General features: G+C 22.5%; 7 protein-coding genes across 7 annotated transcripts; 3 read left to right on the forward strand and 4 right to left on the reverse strand.

Annotated features, from left to right (window-relative positions):
* Positions 1-487: 487 nt before the first annotated feature.
* PY17X_1449900 (conserved Plasmodium protein, unknown function) lies at positions 488-5,074 on the forward strand (the record flags this gene model as incomplete). Its single annotated transcript, XM_022957648.1, has 17 exons — positions 488-739; positions 923-1,021; positions 1,130-1,236; positions 1,357-1,412; positions 1,538-1,585; positions 1,686-1,741; positions 1,836-1,889; positions 2,091-2,183; positions 2,338-2,392; positions 2,519-2,590; positions 2,765-2,849; positions 2,924-3,011; positions 3,226-3,307; positions 3,413-3,496; positions 3,579-3,683; positions 3,821-3,885; positions 3,968-5,074. The coding sequence occupies 17 exons, from the start codon at positions 488-490 to the stop codon at positions 5,072-5,074; spliced, it is 2,508 nt and encodes an 835-aa protein (XP_022813003.1).
* A 101-nt stretch (positions 5,075-5,175) lies between these two features.
* On the reverse strand, positions 5,176-5,975 carry PY17X_1450000 (conserved Plasmodium protein, unknown function; the record flags this gene model as incomplete). Its single annotated transcript, XM_022957649.1, has 3 exons — positions 5,176-5,214; positions 5,364-5,453; positions 5,688-5,975. The coding sequence occupies 3 exons, from the start codon at positions 5,973-5,975 to the stop codon at positions 5,176-5,178; spliced, it is 417 nt and encodes a 138-aa protein (XP_022813004.1).
* A 326-nt stretch (positions 5,976-6,301) lies between these two features.
* On the reverse strand, positions 6,302-9,011 carry PY17X_1450100 (nucleotidyltransferase, putative; the record flags this gene model as incomplete). The annotated part of the gene is made up of 9 exons (XM_022957650.1): positions 6,302-6,348; positions 6,699-6,768; positions 6,918-7,106; positions 7,209-7,284; positions 7,401-7,449; positions 7,534-7,580; positions 7,681-7,770; positions 7,893-8,210; positions 8,503-9,011. The coding sequence occupies 9 exons, from the start codon at positions 9,009-9,011 to the stop codon at positions 6,302-6,304; spliced, it is 1,395 nt and encodes a 464-aa protein (XP_022813005.1).
* A 1,275-nt stretch (positions 9,012-10,286) lies between these two features.
* On the reverse strand, positions 10,287-12,596 carry PY17X_1450200 (elongation factor G, putative; the record flags this gene model as incomplete). Its single annotated transcript, XM_719944.1, has 1 exon — positions 10,287-12,596. One exon carries the CDS (start codon positions 12,594-12,596, stop codon positions 10,287-10,289), a length of 2,310 nt encoding a protein of 769 aa, XP_725037.1.
* An 835-nt stretch (positions 12,597-13,431) lies between these two features.
* PY17X_1450250 (dolichyl-diphosphooligosaccharide--protein glycosyltransferase subunit OST4, putative) lies at positions 13,432-13,743 on the forward strand (the record flags this gene model as incomplete). Its single annotated transcript, XM_034637699.1, has 2 exons — positions 13,432-13,468; positions 13,685-13,743. The coding sequence occupies 2 exons, from the start codon at positions 13,432-13,434 to the stop codon at positions 13,741-13,743; spliced, it is 96 nt and encodes a 31-aa protein (XP_034493632.1).
* Positions 13,744-14,212: 469 nt separating this feature from the next.
* PY17X_1450300 (conserved protein, unknown function) lies at positions 14,213-14,683 on the forward strand (the record flags this gene model as incomplete). Its single annotated transcript, XM_719945.2, has 1 exon — positions 14,213-14,683. The coding sequence occupies one exon, from the start codon at positions 14,213-14,215 to the stop codon at positions 14,681-14,683; it is 471 nt and encodes a 156-aa protein (XP_725038.2).
* Positions 14,684-15,644: 961 nt separating this feature from the next.
* On the reverse strand, positions 15,645-20,787 carry PY17X_1450400 (conserved Plasmodium protein, unknown function; the record flags this gene model as incomplete). The annotated part of the gene is made up of 2 exons (XM_022957651.1): positions 15,645-16,084; positions 16,590-20,787. The coding sequence occupies 2 exons, from the start codon at positions 20,785-20,787 to the stop codon at positions 15,645-15,647; spliced, it is 4,638 nt and encodes a 1,545-aa protein (XP_022813006.1).
* Positions 20,788-25,562: the final 4,775 nt, after the last annotated feature.

Consider the following 25,562-nt stretch of genomic DNA (forward strand, 5'->3'; position numbering starts at 1 on the left):
CCATGAAAAATCGCTTGTTTTATTTTTATTTTTATTTTTATTTCCATTGTGTTAATTTTTTTTGTTTTTTTCCCCTTTCTTTTTTTTTCGTTTTTTTTCTTTTTTGTAACCAAATTAGCTTATAAAATAATAAAAAAAATTCACTGTAATATAAAACTTTAGAATTTGATTTTTTGTGTATGAGAAAAAAATACTCCCATGTTTGAGGAGCAAACATGATAATATATTGTCACACATCGTGTGTTAAAGGGAGAGTATATACACATTTGTACATTGCACTTGCCACTTGCCACTTACCACTTGCTGCTTAGCACTTACCACTTGCCGCTTAGCACTTACCACTTGCTGCTTAGCACATTGCTTCGCTCATTTTTATGTTGGGGGTTGTTTTGTCAGGATATATACTTTGCCGATTTTTCATTGTCATTATTAATGTTTTACAGTTTACATTTTTGTTATTTTTTTCCGAAAAAAAAAAAGAAATAAAATGTGCTATCTTAGCAAAAGCTTAAGTAAAAGCATCAATTCAATTGTTCTTCATTTTGAATTTGTAAAATGTAAAAATTTGTCTAATTATACAAAAAAAGGAAAATATTATTTGATAATTTCTTATGACCAGTTAATATTTTATGAAAAAGATTTTTATCAAATACAATTTAAAATATTTTTTTGTGACATTTTTAAAATATACCAATGTGATTCATCAAATTATATTCACATCACCTTAAAGGACCAAGCGGTAATAAATCGACTCAATTTTTTCTGACCAAATTTATATGCATCGTGTTTATTTTTTCTGACCAAATTTATATCATTGTGTTTGTTTTTTCTGACCAAATTTATATCATTGTGTTTGTTTTTTCTGACCAAATTTATATCATTGTGTTTATTTTTTTGTGATTCTTATTTCTTTTTTTTATAGTCTATCAATGATATAGGGATAAAGGGAATAAATAAAAATATTCTGATAAAACATTTATGTGTTGGTTATACCACATATTACATGTTTCGTCTGAATAAGGTTAGACTAAATAAAATTCTACGAAATAAAAAGTGTATACTATTATAATATATATATATGCATATATATATTTTTGATTTTTTGTCCTTTTATTTTGAAAAACTTAAGAATATATACATGCCCATTATAATTGAAACATACGAAGAAAGATGTAAAAGAACAAATAAATTTCAAGAGATAAAAAAACCGGAATTATCTATACAACCATTTATAGGGTATATAAAAATATATTTCGTTAACCGTTTTTCTATATCATGTTAAAAATAACTGAAAATATGACACACACATATATGTAATATATATTACATTTATATTTACAACCTTTTCATTATTAGATATAAGAAGGTATTCTGTGATGATTACTTTTTTTTTATTCATAAATCTTTTCAAAGTAATAAAATAAAAATGAACAGAACTTTATCTCGTTCAACCTTGTATATTTATCGTGTTAATATTATTCTCATATACATATGCATATATTCCGATTTATTTTTTTTACTCTTTTTCTTAAATTAGACTTTACTTCTCCGTCGAGTGAAAGGGCACTCTACATTGATTATCGAGGTGGGTTCATTATTTCATTATTACCACTTTTTTTTTTTTTTTTTTTTTTTTTTTTTAATTACTTTACCATTTTATTTATTATTTTTTCTTTTGCCATTAGGTATCGAAATATGCGTCCGAATAGACGACCAGAAAACTATGATCGACTTGGATCAGGTTATACAAAAATAGAAGGAAAAAAAAAGGAAAAAAAAAAAGGAAAAAATACAAAAAAGTGCACAAATTCTCTTCAAATTTAAAAATACTTTAGGCCCCTGATAGTAGCTTTTATCAGCTAGCTCGAAGTTATCTTAACATTCTAACGGTAATAAATTCGCTATATAATTATCACATGACCATGCATATATATAAGAATGTGGTTGATTTCGTTCGTTGTTTCCTTTTTCTTTCGAATTTTTCTTTCGAATTTTTCTTTTTATTTTTCTTTTTATTTTTCTTTTTATTTTTCTTTTTATTTTTCTTTTTATTTTTCTTTTTATTTTTCTTTTTATTTTTCTCCTTATAGAATTCTGAAAAATCACATCTCGTTTTGAAGAAAAATTTTTATTACAAAAAGATGAACTTGTCTGATGATATAGCCAAATGGTCTGGATATGAGGTAAGAATTAATTAAAAAAAAAAAAAAAAAAAAAAAAAAAAAAAAAATTATGCATTATGTGGATACATATAAGTGTGAACTTTTTTCTATTTAAGCAAAATAAAGTTACTCCAATTTTCCATCTTTATTTGTATCATTATTTTTACGATTTTAGATATTTTTGAAAACCGAAACACATACTATTATATCTATAATATTTAGACGATCATGTAATTATAAAAAAAAAGTACCCCAAAATATTATGAACGTGTTAATGCATGAACTGCTAACGTATGAACCGCTAACATGTGAACCGCTAACGTATTATTTCCATTTACAAATCGACATATTTTTAGTTATACCACCCCTCTTGGATAAAAGACAAGATATTTACATTACCTTTAAAATATCTTATCAGAGCCAAAAAGGTAGTTACGCCCATTTTCACACCATATCCACGTATTTGCCCACGTATTGGCCCACGTATTGGCCCACGTATTGGCCCACGTATTTTCCCGCGTATTTTCCCACGTATTTGCCCACGTATTTTCCCACGTATTTATGTATTCATTCATTTATTTACCTGCTCATTTTTGTTACAGATTATAATGTAACTGACAAAATTTTGTATGATGAATTATATATGGTTGCTAATTCGATAACCTCAAATGACATTAACAACATTTAGTAAGAATTAACGAAATACAAAAATTATAACTCGATTTCTTAAATTATTTACATTCATATTTTTTTTTTTATAGTTATGTAAATTTAATTCAAGCCCAGTTAAATTCCCTTATATACAATGCTGAGATTTATCATCATATCGAAACAATAATTAAAATAAAGGTTGCAAAAAAAAAAGATGTAATATGCATCGATTTTGTATGTGCGCATATTTATGTATATTACATATGCACATAAGAATATGAGAACATAACACTTCTTATTCGTATTATTATTATGGTTCGTATTCGTATCATTATTCTGGTTCGTATTCGTATTATTATTCTGGTTCTATTCCTTTTTTTTATTCCTTCTTTTATTCCGTTTTTACCCATAGCCAGTTTATTTCGATTATGTAAAAATGTTTTTAAAGTATATGCTAGTAACCCTAAAGGAGGGGGGTGTCTACATCAGTTCAGGTTCTACCAAATTTAAACAAGAAAAAACAGAAATTCAAATGTTAATATATTTTATGCACAGTTTAATAATATATACATTTTTATTTACCCATATATTTACTTTAGATATAATGGACTTTTTGGAAGAAGAAATAAAAATCGAAAGAGATTTTAGCTACCTATTAAATTTGATACTAAGTCAAATTCCAGGTTAAAACATGACTATATATATTTTTCATTTTAGTAGTTTTACTTTGACATTTTTTCCCGTATTTTTTCTATTTTATTGTAGGCATTAATTTAATCGATACACACATAAGCGAAAAAAAAAAAATAAACAGAATATTGCACCGTTTATCGGATTATATTATTTACTGTTTAGATACCGGGTTTATGTGTAAGAATATGAATCGTAAATGTAATGTCTACATACATGTAGACATATTTTTATGTACTGAGTAGTAGTGTTTCACTTTTAACTTATAATTTCTATTCGAATTTTTTTTTTTTTTTTTTTTTTTTTTCATTTTTTAGCACACAAATACAACATCACCGACTTTATAAATGGTGCATTAAAAATAGACTCGGAGCGAAGAGAAGTTATAATAAAGAAATAAAAAAATTCCTCATTATTTTAGTATCATTTATTATTTTTCTATTTATTTTTTCTGTATTTCACAGGATGTTAACTATATCTTAAATTTTTTTTTACATTTAAGAGAAACAGATTATGGAAAGGAATATGAAAAGGAATGTTTAAAAATGTTGGAAATCGAAAAAGATGGAGATATGAAAATTAATAAATTATTAAGTAGTAAAAAATATACAATAAATGATTTTTTTTTATTTTATTTACACCAATCTGGATATATTAATAAATATTATAAATACAAAAATGATAATGATTATAAAAAAATAGTTTCTTATATATTAAGATATGGGGTTGATTTAAAAATCAAAAAAAGTGTATGTAAAAATTTATTAATATTTTCAAATGATTATAAAAATAAATATAATATTTTAGTTAATTCTATTGTAATTTTTTTATATCAAAATTCAGATAGACAAAATTTTTGTTTATTTATTTTGAGCACATTAATAAATATAACAAATAATAATGATGAAATAAAAAATCAATTAATTAAATTAAATATAAGTAAAGTTGCTAATTTTTTTATTTTATCTAAAGATTATGAAATTGTACATAAAGTGATTCTATTATATATAAATTTAAGCAAGGAAGAATATATGTGTGATGACATGATAAATAATGGATTATTTATTAATTTTTTAGATATATTATTTGATTTATATTATATAAATTTAAAAATAAAAAAAGAAATATGTATAAATATATTATGTATAATTGGTCAAGTTCTTAATTATAAAAAATATGCAATTTTTTTATTAAATAATTATATAGGCTTAATAGAAGTTGCTATATATATATACCAAACAACAGATTTTGTTTTTTTTAATAAAATCAAAATAATATATTTTTTTAAACAAATTGCAAAATATAATTATATTATTAAAACACAAATTTGTAATTACATTATCCCATTAGTTATTAAAGAAATATATTTATTTTCAAATAAAGATTTTATTTATTCTGTCTTAAATTTATTAAACACTATTTCTGATTATAAAACAAATTGTTTGGCACTTATTCAAATGAACATTTTAGATTTTATAGGTTTCATAAAGTCATTAAGTATATTAGATTTATATAAAAAGGCTATTCAAATTGAGAAAAAAATAAAAAAAAATCTCGATGTTGTATCATAGAAATTAACTTAGAATCTTAATTAACTGCTTTAACAAAATGAACAGATGAAAAGAGATATAATTTGGATTCTCAAAAATGTTTCCTGAAAATGTTTATTTTTTTATGCAAACTTTTTTACTGACATAATTATGGGCTGTGACTAAAAAAAATAAAAAAAGTGAATTTTTTAAATTGGCCTAATTCAAATGTAGTGATTATTTAAGAGAAGGTCGAAGGGCGATAAGATATATACACACGTATAAACATACATGCACACATGCATACATACATATACACATGTGTGCGTACCTTTTTTTCGATGGTCTTATTGTGAAGATAATAAAATGGATATGATTCCTTTCCATTTAACCATTGGATAAGTTTTAAAAAATGAGGTATCTGTTTAAAAGAGGAATATATAAATAAAATTGCATTAAACAAAATTGCATTAAACAAAATTGCATTAAACAAAATTGCATTAAACAAATAAAGGGTTATGGCTATCTATGAAATGATATAGAAAAATGAATTTGAATTCACTTTTGTTTACATATTAATTTATACACATACACAGATGTAGATGCATATACATATAATATGTGTACATTTTTTAATTCATAAAATTTAGCTTACATCTTTGATTCCACAAATATATTTGAAAAGATTCCACATAAAAAAAATGTAAATAGAAACGAAAGCAAAAGGAATAAAGAACAAGCAAAATATTTCCAATTTGGTAAAATATTTTAGTGCGCTTATTTTTTCTTTGCCCTTGTTTTCTATGCCCTTTTTTTCTTTGCCTTTTTTTTCAACGATTTCTTTTTGTAAACTTTTGATTTTAGAAAAATTTAAAGCTTTCAAACTTGTGAAAATATATTTATATCTTTTAAAAAGTGGGTTAGTATAAACAAATTTAATCATTTTTAATAAGGGCAAAAAAAATAGTAAAAAAAAATAAGAATAGTAAAAATAATATGGCAAGCAACTTAAATAACTCCAAACAAGTGGTAAAATGGTAAAATGGTAAAATGGCAAAATGGCAAAATGGCAAAATGGCAAAATGGCAAAAACGTAAGAAAGTGTGTATATATAAAATTGGGATATCTATATATACATATTAAGCTTGTTAAGAAAATAAAACAAATAAATTACCCAATTATAAAAGCACGAAATGGATAGAATAATGGAAAATATAATGATGGAAAAAAAAAACAAAAAAAAAAAATAAACAGCAAAAAATATTTATCTTAGGGCATATAAAAATCTTGAAAAACCTTTCGTCTTAATAAATGATCTACATAAAAAAAAAAAAAAAAAAAATTTAATTATAAAAAAAGTAATAATATTTTTATGAAATATTAAAAACATTGTAATTATAAGCTATACAAAATTTAAAGCATGTATCAACATATGTGTAGTAGTATATAATGTAGATATGTGACATTTTTTTAAAAATTATGTTTTATAATAAAAATATATAAGGTGATATATCACAACATAAACACTAATATGATGATTAGGGAATATAATGAAAAAACACTAATTGGATATATATATATTACAACTTAGCGATTTAACTATTACATTGTTTGTTTTATATTATTTTTTTTTTTCGTTCCGCATTTAGTTAAATATTATACATACCTTTAAGATCTATTCTTATATTAGATGTGTCATCTTTAGTTTCTTCGCATATTGTATTTAAACTAGTTCCCTATAAAAATTGGTAAAAAATGGTAAAAAAAATGGGAAAATATCACCTATTTTGTCATTGTTATTTCTTTTAATATACTCATAGACTATTACACAGATATATATTTTTCTCCTTTTTTTTCCCCTTTTTTTTCTCCTTTTTCAACTTACATTTTTTAGTTGAATATAAGCTGATTGAATTTTTTCAAACATTTTTTTCCACGTATTGATGCTATATGTATTAACAATTTTTTTTGTTATTGGGCAATATATATTTGCAGTCATATCTTTATTTTCAATTATTTGGTTATTATATACATCAAGGGTTATTCCATTTTTGCAAACATCATTCGAATAAAACTGAATAAAGATAAATGTGTATATATATGAGAAGGGTATACGTTTTTATTATGAAAAAGAGGAAATATAAATTATTCTTTTTCTTTTACATTGTTATTGTACCTCAAAAAATCCATACAATAGTTTTGAAATATCGTCTGTGTTTTTTTGAAACTCTTGAAAATTATTTTTTATGTCCCTGAAATGTAAAAATAGGTGAAAGATAATGATACCAAACAAACGTATTTTCCTTTTTTTTTCTTTTTTTCTCTTTTTCTTTTTCCCTTTTTTTGTGTCCATTTGCTGTGCACTTACTCAATTTTTGTGTAAAATGGCATTTCTACTTCATCTTGTAAAAAAAAGTCTTAAAAAAAAAGAAATATAATATATGTTTGAAAATGTTTATTCATATATATAAGGAATAAGTGCAATAATTATGTTTTCTTACATTCACTATTAATTTCAAACGGTGTTAAGCTAGCTCTTTCTATGGATCTGTTAATAAACCACAAAAATATAATATTATACATTTTTTATCTTTTAAAAGTATGTATAAAAAGTAATAATTAAGCAAAGACATATGCTCAATGCTTACTTGTATGGAGGTAGTATCGGGGTTTCTAAATTTTGAAAGAAAAAATATGTTAATAAAAATAAAGCATAAGAACTGAACGTACCCTGAGATCTTTAAAAAAAAATAATAGGTTATGGTATGTCATCATATATGTATATATATATGAATATGCGAGTAAAATATTTACATATAAATCGAAAAAAATGATATTTTTTATATATTATAAATCCTACCTGTTGTTAATATTTTTTTGTTTTGCCCAATATTTGATTATTCGATTTATTATTGGAACTCTTTCATCAATGTTACATAAACATGAAACTAAATGTGTATTGACTATTGCTACCGTATTGTTAATACTAATATCACATATGTTAGTTTGGTCTTTGTATATTTTAGCTATTGGAACTGATGCTTTAATTATATTTACAGTTAAAGATGGGTGTATTAAATTAATAGCACTTTTAATAACTTTCAAAATATATAAATATGAATTTTTATCTTCGCAATTTTCTACAACTATACAGCTATCTATATCTGAGTTTTTTATCCTTGAAATTAGGAAAAAAATTTTAAAAATGAGCAATAAAATAATAAAAAAAAAAATACTTATGCATACACATTTTTTTATAGCTAATTTGTTAATAAAAAAACAACAAATGTGCATATTTTTATGAACATGCAAGGTATTTTAGACAAATAATATTTTATTTTTATTTTATTTTTATTTTATTTTTATTTTTATTTTATTTTTATATATTTTTTATTAGTATTGTTCATAGAAACACACACATATATATGTAACATGTATGTGCTCCTTTTTGTTAATTTAAAAATTGTTACCATATATTATTTTCACACGATCCAATGAAATATATTTTTCCCTTCAAGTTTGGAAATATTGCATTTTTTAGCAAAAAATATATTTCTTCTTTTTTTTTGTCAATAAAAGAATTCTCTGTTAATTTTTCGTGAATATTGGAAATTTCATTTTTTAAACTATTCATATTTAAAAAATCATTTGTTAAATATATTTTATTATTTTTGTTATTATGTGGTGTAGTATAATTATTATATTGTGAAAAGTTTCTATAAAATGTGTAGTAAAATTTATGTACTCTTTTTCTACAGGCCATTGTTGTATTTGTTTTCACATTATTTTTATCAAATTTATATATCCCTTCTTTTTTACATACTCTATTTAATATACTATTGAATAATTTTTCATAGTCTTTTATTTTTAATAAGAGGCAAAATATATGTTTTGATGGTTTTTGAATAAAGGCATTTTTTATGTAATATGGAATTTGCGGGGACGTATTAAATTTAATAATAGCATTAATCCTATGCATTTTTTTTCAAACGGACAATATTTTTATTTATTTCATCATTGTTTTATCTTTTCATATTAGTATATATATTTTGAATAAAGTTAATATATGGTTAAGTTTGCATTATTAACATACCTTTTCTATGTCGTATGTTCTATAAAACACTTCACTGTGAACATTCAAAAGATTTTGATAATGGCTTAAATTGTGAAAATTTATATTTTTTTTTATTTATTTTGTTAGCTCTCTTCATAAATATTTATGTTTTTCAAAACTACTAAGGTAACATATCATTTTTTTATAAAAAATTATTTATATGTTTAAAAAAATTATGTATATATAACCAGTTTATCAAATTGTTTTGAAACGAGGAAAATAAGAAAGTACAATAATGTAGTATAATTTATATATGCAATAATATTTTTATTTTGCACAAAAGGAAAAAAAAATAGTGACAACGGAATAAAGGCAAAAAAAAAATATTACTATAAAAACAATAGAATAATAATGAAAAAAAAAAAAAAAAAAATGGGAAATTATTACACCATATTTCTTGCTAATTCATATAATTATTTACCCATACATATATTTAAAGAAGATACTAATTAAAATGTTTTCACTATAGCGAGTTACTTAAATAGTTCATTATAATTCGCAAAATTTAGAGAAAATTATGACTCATTTCATACCCCAAAATATATGCATATGCATAGGGATACATATATAGATCAATTTGTTTATATTCTATTGTCGTTTTTTTTTTGCTTTATTAAAATATATTTCTTTTAAAAAAGTTAAAAATGAGTGATGGTGAATTGGTATATATTAACTCTTAGATTGCAATGAATCATTAAATTAAATAATAACAAAAATTTACATAATGATTTAATATTATTATAATTAAAAAAAATATATTTTAAAATGTACAGTTTAAAGTGTAAAGGTGTAAAATTAATTAAAAACTATTAAAAAAAATAATGCATATATACATGGCTAGCTAGCTAGCTATATGGTGTGTAATTGGCTACTCCTACAATTATTAATAACAAGTATATTGTATGAAAATCACCTTTGAAATTCATACTCATTAATTAATAGGAGCATATATATAATGCGTTTGAAGTTTAGTGGATTGCACACAACATTGAAAGGATAAAAAAATTCACAAATAAATTTGGCTAATGAATTAGTAGATATATATTCAAATGAATATTTACGCACACAGACAAATTACGGAAATATAACAGGAGTAATTCCTGATAAAATTTATATTTTCACTATTTTGATATTGTTATGTCACTTTTTATCCGCTTGCTTCAATATCTCGTCAAGGTCATTTTTGCTCACTTGCTCATATCTCGAAAATTCCATAGTATATGTTCCCTGGCCTTGTGTAATTGCCCTAATTTCATTTATATAATTAAACATGTGCTTTAAGGGTATATCTGCATATATATATATTATATTCATATTATTTACTATGTTTGTGACTAAACCCTTTCTTTTTGTTATACTAGTTAAAATATTACTTTGGTGGTCATAATTTGAAATAATTTCTACATGCATAATAGGTTCTAAAAGTACAGGACAGAAATTTTGATAATTTTCTTTTATTAAATTTATAGTAGCTTTTTTAAAGGCTAAATCATTACTATCAACTTCATGTATTTTTCCACTTATTAATCGCATTTTCATATTTATAATTTCTGATTTATTTAAATAGCCTTTTTCTATTTGTTCTTTAAATGCCTTTTCAATAGATTGTATAAAATTTTTAGGTAAATCATTTCCTATAACTTCATTTACAAATTGACAATGTGGTGTATCATTATAATTTTCTGATACTGTTTCAAAAATTGCATGTACATGTGCATATAAACCTGCACCACCTTTTTGTTTTTTATATGTATATGAACATTCATATGGTTTTGTTATTGTTTCTTTAAAATTTATTTTAGGATTTTTTAAATTTACATTAATATTAAATTCACGTTTTAATCTTTCTTTATATATTTCTAATTGTAATTCCCCTATACCTTCAAAAATTGTTTCTTTTGTTTGTTCATCTGTTTTTACATAAAAAGTTGGATCTTCTTTTGTAAATTTATTTAAAGCTTTAGTTAATTTTGTCATGTCACCTTTTTTTAATATTTCAACTGCTACAGATATAACAGGTTTAGGAACATATATATTTAATAAATGGAAATTTGTATTAATTCCATTAGTATATGTTGTACCAGTTGATCCCGTGATTCCATTTATAGCAATTATATCACCTGCATGTGCTTCATTTATTTCTTGTGCAGTATTTGAATGCATTTTCATTATTTTTTTTACAACTTCTTTTTTATGTGTTATCATATTTGTTATCATATCTTTTTTTCGTATTTTCCCTTGATATATACGAAAATAGCTCATTTGTCCATGCATTGAATCTTCTTGAATTTTGAATAAAAATCCAACCATGGGTTCAGAATTATCACAAAGAAGTTGTACTTCTCTCTTATTTTTATTTGATTTAATAAAACTATCATTAATTTCTTCGTTATCAACAATATCTGTATCTGCAATATTTTGACCATCATAAATATATCCATAATTCTTAACTTCTCTAGGGGATGGTAAAAAATTGCATACATTATCAAGAAGTAATTGTACCCCGACATTACTTTTTGCACTACCTAAACATATCGGTGCAATTTTATTTTGAATAGTGCACTTACGTATAGTTTTATAAATATCATTAATTTTAATATCATTCACATCATTGTTTAAATATATTTCTGCAAATTCATCATCTGCATCTGCAAGTTTTTCAAAAATACGATTTCTAAGAAGGTCAACTAAATTTATAGGAAACCCTGAATCAATATTCAAAATATCTTGATCACTTGGAATTTCTTCGACATCTACACCACTTTTTCCTTTAAATAAATAACCTTTTTTATTAACAAGATCATAAACACCTTTCAATTTTTGTTCTATTCCAATTGGTATTTGCAATAAAATTGTATTTAAATTTAATTTTTTTTCGATTGTTTCTAATGTTCTTTCAATATTGGCACCATCTCTATCTAATTTATTTATAAACAATATTCTTGGTATATGATATCTATCCATTTGTCTATTAACAGTTAAGGTTTGGCTTTGTACCCCTGATACACCACATATAACCAAAACTGCTGCATCTAAAACTCGTAATGATCTTTCTACTTCAATAGTAAAATCTACATGCCCAGGGGTATCAATTATATTTATATCATATTTCTGATTATTTACATTCCATACACAATGTGTTGCTGCTGATTGAATAGTGATTCCTTTTTCTCTTTCTAAATCCATAGAATCCATAGTTGCTCCGACCCCATCAGTACCTCTAACTTCATGTATACTTTTTATTTTACCTGTATAATATAATATCCTTTCTGTTAATGTTGTTTTCCCTGCATCAATATGTGCACTTATTCCGATATTTCGTAAATTATCAATACATATTGAAGAAAAATTACATGAACTGTTCATAAATAATACTGTTCGAGAAGGAACTACTTTCTTTATCCTATACAAATTTCTTTTCAAAAGAAAAACACAATGCCGAGTCATCATTTTTTTATGATCATGCAATGTGAAAAAGCATCTACGGGCCACACACACATATATATAATATATGTATATATATATACATATGTAAATTTTTAAGATTATTTATTTTGCTTTTTTTATAAATCAAGTGTAGAACGGCATTTTTGAAGCATCAAAATGGAATATGCCAAATTGAAGGAGAAATTAAATTAGTAAAAAGGTTTACTGATATAGTACATAATGTATATATTAACGGATATATACATTATGTGTTATATTGAAATAAAGTTTGAATAGTATAAATTATAAAAATAAAAAACACATTGTAATAAATAATCAAAAATATATATACCGTTGAATAAATTATAAAAAACTAATATTGTATAAGGACTTTATAGTTATCCCAAATTTAATCGTTTCCCATAATCATGATGGGGTTTTAATTTAATTAATTTTATTTTTTTTAATTATTATCATTTTATCATTTTATCATTTATTTCGAAGGAATGAAGATTATTTTTTTTTTTATCAAATATAGTATCAAAGGAAATACACAATATTTAAATATATACATTTATTTAATACTACATTTTTTTTTATTCAAAACAGGGACAGTGCGAGCACAACAAAGTGCAGTTGTGAGGAGCAGAAAATTGCATATGGATGTTCATTTTTTTATTCATTTTTTTATTATTTTTTTACCAATTTTTCCATCATTTTTTCACCAATTTTTCCATCATTTTTTCGCCATTTTTTCACCATTTTTCGCCATTTTTCCATCATTTTTTGACCTACTTGAAACCGCGTAAATTATTTAAAATTATCCAAATTGGTTCGTATTCCTAGGAAGCTCGAGAATATGGATTTTGAACTGTATTTAATTTCAAACATTTTAGGTAATTAGCCTCAAACACGATATGTAGTTAACCTTAAGCGTTTTATGTAGTTAAGCAATGCTTTGTGTCTCTGCGATGTAAATTTATTTTATTTGAAATAAAACAGCGAAAATCGAGAAATCAAATTTAGTAACAAATTTAATAACAAATTTCAGAATAATATTTATTTTACTATGTTATGAAATAAATATATTTTCTTCCCTTTTCATTTTTCAGGTATATTTATCTTAATTTTAATATTTATTTTTCATTACTTATTTTATGGATCTGATTAAACATATGTTATTTTAGTTCCAGTTTTTTAACTTTTTTCCAAAACTCATCATTTAGACTATTCATATCATTTTCAACTAAAATGAATAACGCTCAAATATTCACTCAATACAAAGAACCATATATAATAATTAAGTCTTTATTATAACACAATCAAATTTTTTTTTTTTTTTTTTTTTTTTTTTTCCCGTTGTTATAGCTATATCAGCTAGCCAATTTTATTTCACTTTTTTTATTTCACTTTTTTATTTCATTTTTTATTTCATTTTTTACTTCATTTTTTTACTTCATTTTTTACTTCATTTTTTACTTCATTTTTTACTTCATTTTTTACTTCATTTTTTATTTCATTTTTTCATATTTGAATAAGGAAATAGAAAAAAGCGAGATAGCAATGTAGAGATAAAAAAATATATAATTTAAATAAACGAGCATATATTTTGTGTGTTTTTTTTTGTCTATGATAAAAAAATGAAAGACAGTGAATTTATTGGGGGAAAGCTAAAATTGAAAGGGGTAAAAATAAAAAAAACTGGAAATAAAAAAAGTGATAAAAAAAAACACACAAAAAATGATCAAGACAAATATGATATAAAAAAAAAAACAGATCATGATCATCCAGATAGAGAAAATTATTATAATAGTAATGGTGAAAATGGTGAAAATGATGAAAATGATGAAAATGATGAAAATGATGAAAATGATGAAAATGATAGAAATAATGAAAATGATTTTTCAAAAGACGACGAAAATATACAAGAATTATTACAATTAAATTTAACCGAATCAGAAAAAGCTTATCAATTAGTTTTAAAAAAAAGAGAAAAACAAAGAATGGAAAATTTTTTAAAAGAAAGTTATCGTAAAAGATTGCAAAAATTTAATGACAATTTAGCTTCGTTAAGTGAGCACTTTGATATTCCAAAAGTTGGTCCTGGTTAAAGGTCTATATTATTTATTAAATATATATATCCATTAATTTATATAACTATTCAAAATTATTAAATTTGTTTGTTTTATAAAAATAATTCTAATCTAACTTTTCAATTGGAATTACATATCATATACTAGGAATAGTACAACCATTTTGCATTTTTTATTTTTTTTATTTTTTTTATATTTTTTTTTATTTTTTTAATATTTTTTTCATATTTTTTTTGATTTTTTTTATTTTTTTTATTTTATAAAAATAAAGAATTAATTTTAATATACTATATATATGTGTGTATACACACAATTTTTTTATATCTGAAGTTTGCACCTTAGTATTATAGATTTGGATAAAAATTGAGCAAAATAAAAATTGAGCAAATAAAAATTGTATTGTGTAAAATAATATGACAAAGGAAACAAGATACTACAAAAAGAAAAAAAGGGAAGCATAATAAAAACAAGATAGTAAAAATTCTCTTATTATTATTATTCTTAAAAATATACTATAAGTTTAGTTAACATGCCTAACGGTGAAACATAAATTATGTGCATATAGTATAAATTTCGTATATTTTAAATAAAAGAACAAATAAAAGTGTCTACATTTGTATATTTCTATATCATAAAATTTGAAACTTATAAAAAAAGTTGATCCTAATTTATACTCTTCACACTTCAATAGTTTGTTTCCTTTGCTTTGCACATTTGCAATTCAATTGTATATGTAACTACTAGCGGGTGCTATTATTTATATGTATATTCATCTTATGAATGATAAGATAAACCTCAACATGGTTAAATAAATAAATAAATAAACATGTGTATATGTAGTGTGCCTACATATTGAGAGTGATTTTCTCAGAATAGTTATAAAATCGGACTCATTTTAGTTTTTTATTTTGTTTGCCTATAATACTAACCTACCGTTGCAAATATCTCAAAATAGTACTTTCGTTTTTATCCTTTCCATTTAATCCTCTTCATTTTTGTCGAGATTTTGATATTTCCCTTGCAAGTTATCTTCATTTTTTGATGTTTTGTCATCTATTTCACTTTCATAATAAATATGTTTATCATTGGTTATGCTAATATCAGGATTGTATATATTATTTAAACTATATTTATCTTTATATATTATATTTCCATCTAAACTATTGTATGAACCTATTTTATCATTTTCAATAATATAATCATTAGTACCGTCTTTTTTTACATCTGAAAAATTATTATCATTAAAATAATCAATAGGAACTTGTGAATCATTTTTATTCATTCGATTTTTTTTTTTTTTTACATGATTCCAATTTTTTTGAATCATATAATATCTATGTCGTTCTTCTATATCTTCTTCAGGATACTTATTACAAATTTCTTCATTTTCTTTCAATGCTTCCTTTATTTTATCGAAATCTGAAATTAGTTCATAGAAAGGTAGGAAAGAAATATAAAAAAAATGTAGAATATCCTACACATGTTTATGTATATATATATATATATATATCAAATGTGCCAAATACTATAACTAGCTACATTGTAAAATCGAAATTACACTGCATTTCTAACATATACACCTTTGCAACTTTATTAACTCTCAAACGTGTCAACTGTGTGCCTACGACTGCATACGACGGTGCCTAATATCGTTTCTACGACGGTGCCTAATATCGTTTCTATGGCGGTGCCTAGACGAGTGTAAACAATTTAGCGGGTCGTTATGTTCTGCCCGTTGGTGCATTAATATAATTTATTTCATTTTAGCTAGAATAGCTTTCATATTCTGATATCTCACTCTCCATATTATCATCTAAAAAGTCAGAACTACATTCGCTATTTTTGTCTTTCTCATTATTTCTGATATCACTATTTTCATTTTTTACTCCATATTGATTATACAAAACTATTTTTTTATTATTACCATTTCTATTTTTTTCCATTGTTTTACGCATAGCTCTAGCTAGTTTATCTTTTTTTGGAAGATTTGTTTTTCTGGCAAATTTATTAAGATATTTATAAGAGCTTTTTAAAAGCAACATATGTTGCATAAGATTTATGTTAGAATATAATCCATAAATATTTGGTCGTTGTGAACAACATATTAGACAAAATGAATATCCACTTTTTAAATTTAAACATAATGATGAATGATCTACTCTATTACTAATTGTACTCATTCTAATATTTGATCCAAATTCTAATGATATTTTTATTGCATATTCAAAACTATCTAATGCATACATATAATGATATAATTCATTTACTCTCATGAATCGAACTTTTCCATAATCTAAACCTCTTTCTAATAACAAATCTGTTGTTTTTTTAGGGTCTCTATGATGATGTTCTCTTATTTCTTTTAGAATCAATTTTCTTCCTACATCACCTAATGGTCTATTAAACCCTGGATGCCATATTTTATTTATATTATATAATATATTATTGCATTGGCTTAAATTATATATATTATTTTCATCATCTTCATCTTCATCATCATCATCTTCATCATCATCATCATCATCATCATAATCGTCTTCATAATCGTCTTCTTCTTCTTCATCATCATCATCATTTTCTTCATTTTCTTCATTTTCTTCATCTTTTTCGTCTCTTTTTTGTATTTCATTAGGTTTGTTATTTTCTTTCTTTATTTGATTCCCTGCATTTTCGACACGTTCCTTTTTTATGTTTTCTTTTACGTTAACTTTTATATTTATTTTTGCATTCTCTTTTTCATTCTCTTTTTCATTCTTTTTTTCATTTTCCGAATCAGATAATTTTTCCTTTTTTATGAAAACCTTTTGATTAGAACCCATTTTATTTTCTTCTACTTTTATATTAGGTTTTGATACTTTTGATACTTTTGAATTTTTAGTATCATTTTTTTCAGCATCTTTATTAGATTCATTTTCTTTTTCCACATTTTTATTTTGTTTTTGTCCTTTACTATTTCTTTTTCCTTTTAATTTATATTTATTTTCTTCATTTTTTTTTTTTTTTTTTAAATGAACCTCTTTTAAAAAACCAACATAATCTTTAACACATTGGATACTATGATGTATAGTACAATCACAATCTACTGCCACTTCATAAGATGCTGTATATTTTATGTGTTTTTTGCTAAGTTTGTAATTGTTGCATATATCTCTAACTGAATATATACATAATGGTGTTTTTTTAATTCTATATGATTCTAAATCTAAGTTAAAAACATTTCCTCCTTTTTTTATAGTACCTCCAAAAGATTTTGATTTTTTTAATTTCCCACCTTTTCGATTAGTATTTTTTATATTTTTGTTTTGGCTTTTTCCATTTTCAAAATTTTCAGCATCATAATTTGCATCTATTCCATTGCATAGGTTCGACATGTTCTGATTCTGATTCTGATTAGTAAAGCTCATATGCATTCCTTTTTGTTGTAAATTATTTCCACCATTCATTAAATAGTTATTTATTTCATCAGATTGTCTATCATCATTTGTTTCTGCATTGACATAATTGTTATTACCTTGCACCGATTTTAGTGAAATATCATAATCTCTCATTTTATTTGAACCATTAGAAAATTCAAACATATCTTTCATATTAGATGAACTATTCTGAATTATATTTTTTATTCCTTTGTTTCCTACTACATCTGCCCATAGTTTGTTTCGATCTAAATTCGAGTTTTGCAATATATTATCATCCCCATTTATTACATTTCCCATTTTGCTATTCATATTCATTATATCTTGCATTTTTAATGATTTAGAATTATTAATAAATTGATTGTTATTCATTATTGACGTAATTCCGTTACAATCATCATATTGGTTATTATATATTTCATTTCTATATCTCGAAAAATTATCATAATTTTCATCTCTCATATATTCCATATCTCTTTGGTTTGTGCCTTTATAGTATTTATTTTTAATATTCATTTTGGGATCATAGGGAAGAATATTTCTACCATTAGAACCATTTTGACAGTATCTAGAATCCATTTTACTATTATACATTGTTTCATTATCATTAATATCTTTAAATACAACACGTTTGTTTACATTGCTTCGTTCTTTAACTCCGACACGTTTGTTCGTATTGCTTCGGTCTTTAAACTCGCCACTTTTTTTTGTATTAAACCCAACACTCTTTTTTGTATTGCTTCTTTCTTTAGCTCCATCAGTTTTGTTTGGTATGTTAATGGGTTTACTTAATTGCTCATATATAAAATTTGAATACATGCCTGTATTTCTATTTGTTCTACATTGTTGATTATCAAAATTCGAAGATTCAAGTTGTGAATGATCACGATTTTGAGATATTGAATCCATTATTTCTTTAGTACTTCCTTGATTTGATATTCTAGATGTATTTTTTTTATTAGATGTAATGGGTTCAAATATTGTGTTCATTGCATTTTTAGCCAAACTTTTATCTCTCATTAAAAGTTCATAATTATTATTAATCGAAATAGGACCATATTTATTAATATATTGTTTTATAATTTCTTTTTCTTCATTTGTTAATTCATTTATGTTACGTGGAGATTCATTTTCATTTTCTTCACAATTATTATGATCATTAATATTTGATATTTTCAAATTATTAATATAATTTTGATTTGATATAGATGTGTTACATCTAAATTTGTTTCCATCTATTTCTTTTTTTCTATTATTTTGTGAACCTTTAATTGATTCTTGAGTTTTATTTAATTGTTCCTTCTTTCTTCTCTTATCTTTATCTCGATTATTATTAATAGAATCATTTTTGTTTGTTTTATTTGGATAAATTGCATCTACATCAGAATCTATTATACGATTTCTATTTTTTTTGGAAGCTTTCCAACTTTGGTAAAAATTATTAATACTATAACAATTACATTTTGGATATTCAGAACAACAATCAGAACTATCAACAGATGAATAATTTGTATAATTTTTATTTGATAAATTTAATTCTTTGGTATTTTCGTTTTTTTTCATTTTTGAACAATTTTTATAAATTTGATTCGATTTTTTCATTTCGGAATTATTTTTTTGTCTAGCCAATTTTTCTTTGTTATTTTTGTTTCTATTCTCATTTTTTTGTGAACCCTTATTATCTAAATTATTTATAAAATCATCCTTTTCCTTTATATCTTGTATTTTATTTAGATTCATATTTTTACCCCTGATTTCTTTTCCAGCATTTCCATTTCGTCTAACATTGTTTATTACTCCATCTGTTTCTATATCACCATTATAATTCGTTATTGTGTTATTCATATGCAAATTTAATAATGCATGTTTGTTACTAGATGCAGCATCAATTGGAATATCGTTTTCTACATTATTTTTTAAATGTTTTATATTTTGTAGATCTGAATACATTGAATTTTCATCGTTTATCTGAGATATAATATCATTTATAGTATCATCAATAAATTTATTTTGTGAAATTTTACATCTAACTATATTCTTTTTTAATATTTCAGATGCTACCATTTGTTTATTCAATATTTCACTATCTACTATTTCGCCGTTTAAAAGCTCACTATTAAGATTTAAATTATATTTTGATTTATTTTCATTTTTTTTCTTTCCATATATTTGATTCAATATTTGAGAATATTCTAAACTTAATTCATTTAAACGATTATGATTGGATTCAATTATTTTCGATTTTTCTAAAGCATCATTTTCATTTGTGCATGGATTCACAGATGCTTTATCAGATTCTACAACCCTACTGTTATGTTCATTATTCTTGTTAATATATTTGTCTTTGGAAATTGAATTATCATATTTATTATTAGCCAAATCATTTTCGTTCATACATATTTCATTGTAGTAATTTTGTTCAGCATCTAATTCCATTGATCTAGATGTGTTTGGTATCCATTTCTCAGAACCACTACTAGTAGTAGATGCAGATAAATTTTGTTCCATTCCACTTTTTTGACTCATATTAGAATCCATTTGTGTATTCCTAGAGACACTACTACATGTTATAAGATTGTCCAAATTATTTACATCTATATTTTCTTTATCAATTTCATTTGTTTTTAAATATTCAAGCTCGCTAGATTTTCCTATTTTGCCTAAATGGCTAGTATTAGAACTTAATACCTTTTCGTTAACGATACTCATATTTGCAATTCTTTTAAGAATAACCAAATGAAATGAATCAAAAATTTAGAAATCTATGAATCTGAATAAAGTAGAATGTATTAGGGAAGTATAAAATTAATTGAACAAAAATTCGGAATATTCGAAAGATTCGGAAGATTCGGAAGATTCGGAAGATTCGGAAGATTCGGAAAGTTCGAAAGATTCGGAAGATTCGGAAAATTTGGGAAACTTAATTTGGGTTATAAAAAATCAAAAACGGATAAATATATTTATTTGAAAATGCAGATGTAGATAAGGTGCAGATGTAGGTGGCGGAAATAAATATCAATACACTGCTTTACATATAATTCTTTAAAAAAAATATATAATATTAAATAATAAAAGCTATGTAAATGATATGTATATATGAAACTAAAATTGATGTAAATTTAAAATACTGCGTAGTGTAGTTATAAAACACACTATACACATATATGTAATATAATATATAGAGAGAGTAATATATATAGATGTACAAATTGATACAATAATAATAGTTTCCCAATAAATGAGGATATAAATTAGTTAATTTATAAATTGGAAATGTTATTATTCATATAAATTATTTTATTTCTAAACATAGATATATGAATTAAATAAAAAAAAAAGATAATTTGTGCGTACAACACTATTATTAATTTATACTACATATGTTTTAAAAATAAAATATAAAAGAGAATAAAAGAAAAAGACAATACAATAAAATTATGTTCATATGTTAAATAAATGAATGTATATGTATGTATTTAAATAAAAGTGTAGAAATATAGAACGATAAAAATATGGGGAAATAATTAAATATATATATTTTTAATTATGCATAAAATATTTTAAAACTTCATTTATGTATGCTTAAAAAACAATTTGAGAACACTCTAATTGCAAAAATGAAAAATAAACATGTACATATACAGTATATTTATTTATGTATAGAATATTTAAATTATAAAACTAATTAAAATAAATTACAACTATTTATCGTTTGTAGAAACAGTTTTATTTTTTTTAGAAATTGTATAAAAATATGTTTATCGCTTTGTTATTCATATATATATTGTATGTGCATGTGTATGCTTGCTATGTTTTTTTTTACACAATTTATAAAATGAATAAACATGGAATTTTGTATGAAGAGCTAATGAAAAATTATGATCCCCAATTTAGGTGACAATAATATCGACCGATATATTTCCGGATAAATATAAAAATCAAAGATGTATATAAATAAAGCACATACAAGATACAAACACGGAATTGTATATCTATATATATCTATATATATCTATATATATTTTTATATATTTTTATATATATTTTTATATATATCTATATATATTTTTATATATATCTATATATATTTTTATATATATCTATATATATTTTTATATATTTTTTTATATATTTTTATATATTTGTTATATATAAATATTTGCCTATACTACTCAACGAAATAGACAAGACTTATTAATTATTAAGAAAATATATGGAGAAAAAAATAACATAAAAAATATATACAATGTATAAAAAAAATAATAATTAAAGGAAACTGAACAATACAGGTATGAATATATATATGTATTCTTTTTTGATATAAAATAAACTTAATGTATCGGTATGCACTTGTTTTATATGTCTTATGCTTTTATGGAAAAAACTACAAATAAATGAATATGTATATAACTGCAATATTTTTAAAGATTTATAGGTATCAAATTAAAAATGTATAATATATTAAAAAAAAAAATTAATATTAAAAATATGCTAGCAGCATATGTATTTTAAAAATGGAGAAAAAATTAAAAATGGAGAAAAAATTAAAAACGGTGAATTAAAAATAGCGAATTAAAAACGGCGAATTAAAAACGGCGAATTAAAAATAGCGAATTAAAAATAGCGAATTAATGGCGAATTAAAAATGGAGAAAAAATAGGACATTTGTTCAAAACTTAAGAGGTGTGCATATATAGAAACACTGTACTTATATATGAATATTTATTTTTATAATGTGCATATAAAAGTTTGTATAAATACGCGTTGATAAATTAGCTAGCTAAAATATTAGAATGGAAATGGAATATTATAAAAGGAAAAAACACATGTACTATTTATAATCTAAATTTTCCAAGTATGATAATTTAAAAACAATATTTTTTAATAATTTAAAAAACGAAAGTAAAATATATGTATAGACATATACATATATTATTATTTATGTACTTATATAGAGATTAAAAAAATACTTTTCATAAGCATGTAAAATGTTTTTTTTTTTTTTTTTTTTTTTCTATATATTTTTATTAACAAAACTACGTAGTTATTTATTCATACAATATATATGCGTTATTTATAATGACTAAATGATACATACACTCGTATGTATATATGTATGTATATATATATGTATTATGTATATATATATATGTATTATGTATATATATATATGTATTATTATATATATATGTATATATATATGTATTATGTATATGTATTATGTTATATATAAGTATTACTATACTTTTTATTCTCATATATATCCATTCAAGGGTAAAAAATATTTCATAAGGTTAGTTAAAATAATTATATATAATGAAGATACAATAGTATTTATAATGTAATGTGTATATTTTTTTGGCTAGTTACTTTTTATTTTTATAAATTTTATGGATATTAATTTTATATGGAAATAAATTTTATATATAGATTTTAAAAAGGTATACATTAAAAATACATTAAAAATACGTTAAAAATATGTTAAAAATATGTTAAAAATAGGTTAAAAATAGGTTAAAAATAGGTTAAAAATAGGTTAAAAATAGGTTAAAAATAGGTTAAAAATAGGTTAAAAATATGCTAAAAATATGTTAATAATAAATTAATAATAATTTAAAATATTACTTTATCTTTTATTTATTTTAATAATTAAAAATTTTATAATCTTAAGACATTAATTATAATATTCTATATTTGTAGGATAAAAATATTTTAATTTAAAAAATGAAAAATATTTTCCAAGTATAAAAATTATAATAATTGAAATAATATGAAGGAAAATTAATAAATAAAAGGTCTTTATATATGCATATTTTATATTTAAAATATTTATTTTGCTTATATATTTTTTTTTTTTTTTAATATATTTTATCATATTCGCTTTAAAATTTAAAGAAAAAAAAGCTATCCATGCAATAAATGCCGTCTATATGTTTATATAAATATATGTAGAATTACTAGATATAGTATTATGGGTGTATATATATATGCACTAAAATATAACTAAAAATATAACTAAAAATATAACTAAAAATATATATTAAAATTAAATTAATATGAATTATATAGCTAGAATTCTAGTGTGTCCTTTTTTTGTTCACTTTTTATGTTATTATTTACTGTACGCAAATGGAACATTATGGTATCCTTTAAAGAGAGAGTGTGCATATATAACATCATAATTATAGAATATATTAACTATATATATCTTTTTATAGCACCGTATGCTATTCATATTTTCATTTAAATTATAAGAATACAAAAAAAATAATATATATGCAATATAAATTAAGTAGCATTTTGTAATAAATAAAAAATATGTTATTATTAAGTGCATTTTATAATTTTATTTTTTTATATAGAATGGATACTCTTGCATATGCTTTTAATTTGTGTACTTTTTTTGGACTGTATATCCTTTTTCTCATATTATATTAATGATCATATTATTACTTGTATCTTTCATATATTTATAAATCTTTAAGTATAAATTATATAGAATAACATATAAATTATTAAGATATGATGTGTATGCTGCATTAAATGTTTGCATACTATATCCTTCTACAAATAAATTACTTTTTTTTTTTGTTTATATATAAAATATTTTATTAAATAACCCGTATTATAACTTTATTATGAATTCTTTAATTATGTTTTTATTTTTTATATAATATTTATTGCAAAATTGGCTAGAAAAAAAAATGCACGATATAGAATAAACTATATGTTTTAAAAATATTATTTCATATTTAAAATTATATTTGTTAAGTTCTATAATTTATGCTTATTTTAATTTATCATAATTATTTTAGTATACCTTATTTGTATCCAAAGTTGTATGTATATATATATGCAAAAAATATAAGTATTTTAATAATTGTTTACTATCTATATAATTACGACATATCCAATATATGTTAACTTATTTACAATTTTGTATTTATTCTTTTTATATATTAAACGGAATAAGAGCAAACATAAAAGGTATATTTTAAATAGAAGATGATATAAAATAGGCGTTACATAAATAAGAAATATTTGATAAAAAAATTAAAAAATAAGCATACACACATATGTGTACTCAACGAAATTTTCATCTCTTATTTTTTCATCTCTTATTTTTTCATCTCTTAATTTTTCATCTCTTATTTTTTCATCTCCTAATTTTTCATGCATACATGATGATAACGATTCTTAATTAAAATTCAAGTATCATAAAATATTTACAACTTTTTATAAAATGCGAAAGATTACACCGAGTTATTAATCATGCTCAAATATTTAAGTAGAAAAAAACAGAAAAGTGAAATATTTAACATATTAATTGATTACTTCATTCGTTGTATTCTCGATTTCTTATATTATTTTACTATTATATTTATTCCAAATTGTTAAATGATACCTTAATCTAATTATCTTTATCTTTGTGTATACAACAATTATTGTAGTGGAACGTATTATGTAAATAGAATATTCGATAA

This window comes from Plasmodium yoelii (genome assembly GCF_900002385.2).
Source record: "Plasmodium yoelii strain 17X genome assembly, chromosome: 14".
In the NCBI taxonomy this organism is placed as follows: Eukaryota; Apicomplexa; class Aconoidasida; order Haemosporida; family Plasmodiidae; genus Plasmodium; species Plasmodium yoelii.